Consider the following 8148-nt stretch of genomic DNA (forward strand, 5'->3'; position numbering starts at 1 on the left):
ACCAATGGTTGTCGAATCGGTCGGGATATATGAGTTGAAGGGACCGTACTGTACGCTAACCATAATTGAATGGTTCTTGCAGGCACTATCATTTGATACCTAGGGAATCATGTAAGCGATGCTGCTAGGCGTTTAACATTATTGGTTGGGTACTATCAGACTTGAGTTCTGACGTTCTTATTATCAAGGAGTTGATAATTAAGAATGGAGCAATTGGGGTATGCTCGTATAAGGACATGTTTAGTCCGAATCACATGGAGATGTGAACCCACGGCTAGTTGTATCAATGAACCATTGAGGGCCACACAAGTACTAGCTTTTTAGATCCCGTTGAGAAGTAAAATAGTTCAATGTGTTGAACGGCTTATAAAGGAGTTTATAGGCATAAGGAAAAATAGAAGTATGACTACTATGAGTGAATGTAACTTTTAATTTGAGGAAGTGTTCCTAAATTAAAAGTTGACCAAACAAGTAATGTATTTGAAAATTGTGATTTTCATAAACATTATTATGGACTAAATTAAATTAATTCAAAGTGTTGAATTAATTAAACACTAGGGGACCTAGTAGAGTCCAAATAATTAAATTAATTCAAGTGTTCCATTAATTAAATTACATTGGGCCTTGTAGAGCCCAATTAGAAATAATTATTATACTAGTGGGCTTGAGTAAAATCAAGTAAATATTAAATTGTCTCAAATGTGTTTGAGACATTTAAATAAAAGTCCATGGGCTTTGTAATTGTTACATGCCCAAATAAAAATAATGTGCATGGAGAGGTGAAAGGTTGGGAGACAATTTTTTCAATCTCCAAGGCTTGGGATGCTAAAAGTAGTTTTAGTTTTTTCCCACAACCAAGAGACAACTCATCCTCCTTCACTCCACACTTGAGATGGCCGAAATTTTGGAGGCTTTCTCCCTCATTTTTCTCTCAATTTTCTTCTTCAATTGTTGAGGAAAGAAATCACTTCTCCTTGAAAAATCTTCTTATTTTTCTAGTGCAAAATAAGTAGGGTTCTAGCTAGTTGGTGATGGGCCTAATTTTGAAAGAAAGAAGAAGCTTGTAGATTGTCTACCTTCAAGAGCTAAGTTGTTTACAACTTAGTTGGAGCCATTACATCAATCTTTGAGATTGATAGGTACATTTCTAAACACACTATGAATGTCATTTTGGTGTTTTTGTATTTCTTACACATCTTAGTAGAGGGTGTTCATTTTTTCTTGAAAATAAAATTTTGAACTTCCGTTGCGTATTAGAACACCCTATTCGATCCCCTTTCAAGTAGTATCAGAGCTATGGATACTATTTTGTTTAGCTTATACATGATATTATATTGAGGTCGATTTCTAACCGCATGAGATAATTTGTTGCAACGAATTCAAGGCCAGATTGGGGAGGACTTTGGGCAGCAAGTTGCTGCCCGAGGGGCTGCCCAAAACGAGCAGCAAGGGCAGCCCGAGGGGCTGCCCGAACAGCCCTTTGAATTTAATAAAAAAAAAAAAATTTTTGGTAAGTTGGCCGGAATCTGGCGACGGAGCTCCGGCGACGGCAATGACGACTAGGGTTTTCAAAAGGTGTTTTGAAATATCAAAGTGTCATGGGCCTTGAGTTGTTGGGCCATTGGATGGCTAACATATTTGTGACATTTAAATGGGCCAAAATGTTTTTGGTGAAAAATGATTTTTTGGGCCCTTAAGTTTAAATTTACAAAAGTTGCAAATATTTTCTCATGAAATAAATAATTAAAGTTGGACTTTAATTATTTATAGTACATTGTGATTTACAAAAAATTCGCTTATAAATAAATTAATTTGAAAGNCTTATATTAATAAAATGGCTAATTAGTTTACTAATTAGGCTTAGGCATATCAGGCCATAAAATATAGCCCATTAGTCTAATTAGGATTTAAATAAGATATTAACAAAGTTTTGGTGAAAATAAATTTGTGAATTTATTAGCCGGGTTGCCAAAAAACTCGTATTTTTGTTGAAAATCCAACACCGATAAAAATTACGTCCCGACGTATAAAATCACCTCAAAACTCCTTATTTTCAAAAATATGAAAAACCAACACTCATATTTTAAATAATTAAAAACAATTATTTGATAAAAACGTTTTACGTTTCTCAGTCCTCGGCCTCCGTTCTTCGATCGCAACTCGAATATCCTTTAAAAATACATTTTAATGCAACCATGTAGAAAAATATGTTTTAAACATGCAAATATGCACAACATATTTAATTAATGCAATTAAAACATTTAATTAAAATACAAGAGAATTTAATAATTGCATGTATGTGGTTTGCGTGGACCTTAAAATTTTCGGGGCGTTACAATGTTTGTTTATATTGACGATGTTTTATTAGTGTCTAAAGATATTAATGAACATGTTAAACATTTGGAGATTTTCTCCAATGTTTGTAAAAAAGAAGGACTGATTTTATCTGTAAAGAAAGTAGTCATTGCCACAAGGAAGATTGGATTCCTTGGAATTGAAATCGATGAGTCAGGAATCATTCTGCAAGAACACATAGGGGAAAAAGTGCAGAATTTTCCAGAAAGTCTAAAAGACAATAAACAACTTCAACGTTTCTTAGGAGTTGTTAATTTTGCTGGGATGTTTATAAAGAACCTAGCAAAATACAGGAAAGTGTTTAGTCTATTATTGAAAAAAGATGCTAGATTTATATGGACGGATGAACACACAAATGAACTATGCCAATTAAAGGAGATTTGTAAGAATCTTCCAAAAATGGCTATTCCTCAAGATAAGGATGATCTTGTGTTATACACAGATGCCAGTGATCATTGGTGGGCAGCAGTTCTTACTAAGCTCACACCAGTTGGAGAACAACCATGCAGGTATTGTAGTGGTTTATTCTCAGATGCAGAAGACATAAGATGGCATTTCAACGAGAAAGAATTTTATGCAGTAAAAAGGGCTTTTGAAAAATGGCCATTATTTTTACTTGCAAAGAAATTCACTTTGAAAGTTGATAACACACAACTGAAAGCTTTCTTAAGGAATAAAATAGAATCTAAACCTGAGAAGGTCAGATTATTAAGATGGCAGGCATTATGTCAAAATTATATTTTTGATATTGTGATTATTAAATCTCATGAGAATATTCTTGCAGATTTTTTAACAAGAGATGGATAGCATTGACATTGATGCTATTATCAAGATGCAGAGGCATTTGAGGGAACACCTTGAAATGCTTCAAACCGAGTTTAACAAGTTAGCACTGAACACAGAAGTTGTGGGAAGGCTTCAATAAGCTGATAAGAGAATTGTCTCTGATCGAATTACAGGATGTTTACAGGCATATACTCAGTTATGGTCTGTAATGCAAAGGCCTATCCTCCAAGGCATTGAGAAACCACTGGTTTCCCAAATGGAGATTTTTCGAGTACAGGACTCTATTCCTGGAGCAGGGGATTCAAATACCCCTAGCACAAGTGTTAAGTCGGGATAATCTCCAGAGACGGATGAAACAAAAATTGAGACTCCAGATCCTTATCTCGAGTCCTCAAGTCAACCCTTCACCTCGGGGATTGAAGAGGGAGAGATCAACCTTAGGCCTCGTACGGACAAAGGCAAAACTGAGGTTGGTACTAATGAAGCTGTAATTTCTCTATTTCAGGTTTACCAACAGAATTAGGAGAAATTAAAAACAAGAATGGGCATTAACCCAGCTACCAACAGGGTTGATGTTTCAGGAAAATACCCCAGGATATGGATGAAACCTAATTCATATCCAAAAGATGTCAAGACATGGTATGAATTTGGGGCTTTAGCCTTAGTTTACACTACATCACCCAGCTTTCCAGAAATTTCAGGACTACCTAAATGTATTCAGAAAGATGTTCGTGAAACTTGGGCGAAAAATGATTATTTGTCCAGAGGGGATGTTCTAGAGCTATACTTTTTCAGTGCAGCACCAGAACTTGCAGGAAAAGGTTCACTCGAAGCCTTTCATTTCATCAAGTTAAGGAGGCCAAATACAAATATTTAGAAATTTATCAAGGACCCTCCAACAGTAGAAACACCCCTAGTTGCTTCAATTACTGAAGACGATATTTCTACCAGAAGAGCTTGGGGTATATGGGTCTGTCTGACAGAGATGGACAAAGTCAAGTTTCCATTTAAGTTTTATCAACATTCTTTAAATGGTTCATTCCTGTTAAATACAATAATAGGAAAAACCACAAGTTTTGCAGAAGAATTATTTGAAAAGAAAAGAAATCTTCTGCGGAACTGCAAGCTACCGGCCAGTAAAGAGACTCGCCGAAAGTTCTGTAATATGGCACATATAGGAAGATGGTCAGAAAATATCTGTCCTGAATGCCAGAATTAGGAGGAACCGGAGTTTGGTAAAACTTTCAAGCCGAGATCTGATCGAAAACATTCTACCGAAACAAGGACAAGTGGGGAAGGACCACAATCACATTTTCCCCGAGGATACAAAAAGCCAAAAATTCCTCGACAAAATTAAAAGATGACATGTGATTAACCCACTAGCATAAAGAGAACCCACTATGTGAGTGAGAAAAACAAGACCACCAATAATCGGTAGAAGATGACAAAAGAACATTGGATACCCTATGAAAAAGAGAATCCAATAAAGAAATTAAGACAACTGGTCCCAAAATTCACATTATAAATAAGGGTAAATGGAATCAGTTAAACATACAAGAACGAAACTTAAAGAAAATGTATTCTACAATCTTTAAAATTTCAAAAAGAAGGATCAAGATATATAGAGATCAAATTCCAACCCTTAGATATCTAATCCAACATTTTAAAGAAAAGGGAGATGAGATCACCGTAGATATATTTCAAACTCATCTTTACTGGTATTGCCATCAGATCAAAGAAGAGGAACAAGTTGTTGCTAGATTCATAATCTAGAAAAAGACAAGAAGAGGGACCACCACATGGTCCAAAAGCAAGCTGTAAAGGCTTATCAAGATTTGGAATCCGGGTTTCAAATCCGAAGAAGCCTTCTATAAATAAGGCATGAAGAAGGAAGTGAAGATCATCGAACATTTTCCTCATTTCTTTCAAAACAAAATTGTAATATTTTTTCAAGTTTATATGTTTTTCAAGTTCGGCTACTATAAGTAGCTAAACAAGTTCCTCCTCCTCTACAGGAGGTTTCAATGTAATAATAAATGTTGGTGTTTGAATAAAGAGATCTTTGCTCTAACCCCACTCATGTATTATTTTCAAAATTTTATCTTTTACTGTACACCCTAAGGTAGAAACGAATTAGGGTTGTGTTAAGTGTTGCTGAAGGAATCTGCGTCGGTAACCATCAGTTGCGATCGCGTGGTTGGACTGTGAGGAGGAGTTCGTAAAATACGGTGGATATAACCCGGTGGCACTCCGGTCAAAAAAGTATAAGATTTAATTTATTTTACGGAAGCATGATGGGCCATTATTTAAAAATAGAAAATCAATAATTTAAAATATAAGGTGGGGTATTTTTGGTAATTGGTATGTAAGAAGGGAGTGAAAAGAAAGTTGTAGGGATTCAGGTACTGAATCAAAAGTCTCTCATTTTTTAATTAGAAATTTTCTGAGACTTAGTTTGATTGGAGTCAAATTGTGGTTTAACAATAATGTAGAAGTGGCACCCGGATCGCCGCTCTGCGTTGAGGAATTCAGAGCACGTGGAACAAGCAAAAAAGAAATTTCAAGCCGTTCAGGAAGCTTATTCTGGTGATTGATTTCGTCTTTTTTCCTTCAATTTATTCGAAGAAAGCCACTTGATGCATGTCATAAACCAGTCAAGATCTTCCATTCCCTCGACCCAATCGTTAATCAAGAACTTGTGTTCTGTGAACTATTGCTCATGAATTAGAAGAAAAAAAAATTGTTCTTTGATTCGGATATTGGCATTCACAGCACTTGAATCCGATACCTCTTTTAAATAAATAAGTTGGATTAAATAGGGAGAATGGTTTTTTTTCCTTTCTTTTTTTCGGTCAAATTTTTCAAAGCATTAGATGTTTTCGAAAGCTAGATATTCTAGCTTCTCACTACTGTATTCTGGCTTCTTAAGGTGTTTTTTTGAAAAATCCCATCCAAGCACTTTTATTCACCAACCCAAAGTTGTTTGTGGGAGTCTTTTTTTTATTATTATTTTTATTTTTGAGTCTTTTTTTATATAATAATTTTGATTAAGTAATGTTTGATTGAAGATGTTTTTGTTGTTTGAATTGGAACAGTGCTTTCAGACTCAAACCGAAGGTTTTTGTATGACTTAGGAATCCTTGATTTTGATGACCAAGACGACGAAAATGTAAGCCCATGATATGTATATATACAGATAAGTTGGATCATTCATTTCATGTGATCCCTTTGAATGTGTTGTATTCAAATGAGTGATAAAAAATACAATAATTTTCTGCATTTATGGTACACCTCTTAGCTACTACAACCTGTTTAGCTTATCCCATTTTCAGTCGGGTCCTTTTCTGGCTAATATGATAGTCACTTTTTTTTAAACATTTGCAATCATTGTCATTTTGTGTGTTTTTAGGAAATGTGATGAATGTTTGTTTTCATTTTTTGAACATTAAATGGATATTCATTCATATGCTTCGATTAGTTAATGTTTCTTCGTGACTCGATGCAGGAGGGTATGGTAAATTTCTTGGCTGAAATGGTATCGATGATGAACAGCCATGAGGCCAATGTGAGTCACCTCTTTCTTTAGTTTACTGATGCTCTGCCACTGGCCTATTTCACTTTGCCTCCCTCATCTTATCCTAGTGTGGTCCTGCTTAGAAGGGTATAGAAGTTGTTGGAAATGATCCCTTTTTGGTTGGAAAGTGGATTATATATTCTTGGTTTCTTTACCTGTCATTTTCGACATATTTTTTCCAATGATTCGATTCTTGGACATCATACAACTTGCTATTGAACCATCATCGTGCTGAACCTAATAGTTTAGTTGAATTCTGACTACCAAATGACCTAAGATTGCGTTCATTTTTTGGTTATGTTTTGGTTACCAACGCGAAATACTTTATTTTATCAATTGAGTAGCTGAATCATGGCGTGATGTTTCATTTTTAGTTACATGGTTTGACAGGATAAAGTAAACTTGAGTTTCGAAGAATTGCAAGAGCTCTTCAATGATATGTTAGAGAGTGACATTAAGTCCCTCGCGTCTTCTTCTTCTGCTGCCCCTCCCACATCTTCTTCATCGCCCCACACAGTTCACTTTGACACCTATTGTTCCAAAAAAAAGAGCTCCTCTCAAATGAGCTCGGGAAATCTGAAAGCCTAAGATACTAAAGTCGAAAGGTTCTGCCCTGGGGTAATGTTTCTCCATATTTCTTGGATAGGCTCCTTTGGATATTGAGTCGTCGTTTTCCATAGTGGGAGTAAGAGGAGCGAATTGGGGTGACCTTCCTCAAATGTTTATGCATCAATGTATTCGAAAATATGTGTGAATATAAGAAAAAGTGGAATGTCTTTGTTTGACAGGTGGACAATCGAGAAGGGAAGTGGTAGGGATAGGAGGAATGACAGGAAGCAGAAGACTTCACGGGATGATTTTGCTAATTTGGTGCGAATCCCTCCACTCTATCTAGACAAATCTTGGCCCAGTGAATCCCTACAAAGAATTTGGTGCTAATTTGGTGCGAATCCCTCCGACAATCCCTCCACACTATCTACCTAAAAACGAGCTGCATATAACTGATTTATCTTGCTCGAATCTTGGTTATCCTCGTACAATTCTTTGTATTGTATGGAAGCCTGGATTTGTGTTGTCACGGGATGATTTTGCTAATTTGGTGCGAATCCTGGAATTTTGTAAAAATAATTAAACATTTTTTTTTGGTTATCTGAATCATTTTTCTTTTAAATACATATAACTCTATGCATTCGGTGTTCTTGGTTATCTACATGAAGATTTATATCTCTTAATTTAGATGCAAAATTCATGGCTTTAGATTTGAGGAGAAATTTGTCATAAGTAAAGAGGATGATTTCTAGTTCTTGAGATATATTTTATAATTTCTAAAATTTAATATTATGAATTATTTTTGTTAAATTACATGCAACTCCAAAAATATAAGTTATCAGTAATTTTTTTTGTCATTAATAAATTTGACGAGAAATAGAAGA

At 35.2% G+C, this 8148-nt stretch overlaps 1 protein-coding gene across 2 annotated transcripts in view; it reads left to right on the forward strand.

Annotated features, from left to right (window-relative positions):
* The window catches only part of LOC140957512 (uncharacterized), a 27123-nt gene extending 19242 nt beyond the window's left edge, over window positions 1-7881 (forward strand). The window contains exons 2-6 of one of the 2 annotated variants that reach the window (XM_073414807.1): window positions 5634-5727; window positions 6237-6310; window positions 6647-6706; window positions 7106-7333; window positions 7504-7881. In XM_073414807.1, coding sequence (XP_073270908.1) covers window positions 5634-5727; window positions 6237-6310; window positions 6647-6706; window positions 7106-7303 — 426 coding nt within the window. In that variant the 3' untranslated portion in view covers window positions 7304-7333; window positions 7504-7881. Of the gene's footprint in view, window positions 1-5633; window positions 5728-6236; window positions 6311-6646; window positions 6707-7089; window positions 7334-7503 lie in introns of those variants that run through there. The other variant, XM_073414809.1, reaches the window with a different exon arrangement.
* Window positions 7882-8148: the final 267 nt, after the last annotated feature.

Source organism: Primulina huaijiensis, chromosome 14 (genome assembly GCF_012295235.1).
Source record: "Primulina huaijiensis isolate GDHJ02 chromosome 14, ASM1229523v2, whole genome shotgun sequence".
In the NCBI taxonomy this organism is placed as follows: domain Eukaryota; kingdom Viridiplantae; phylum Streptophyta; class Magnoliopsida; order Lamiales; family Gesneriaceae; genus Primulina; species Primulina huaijiensis.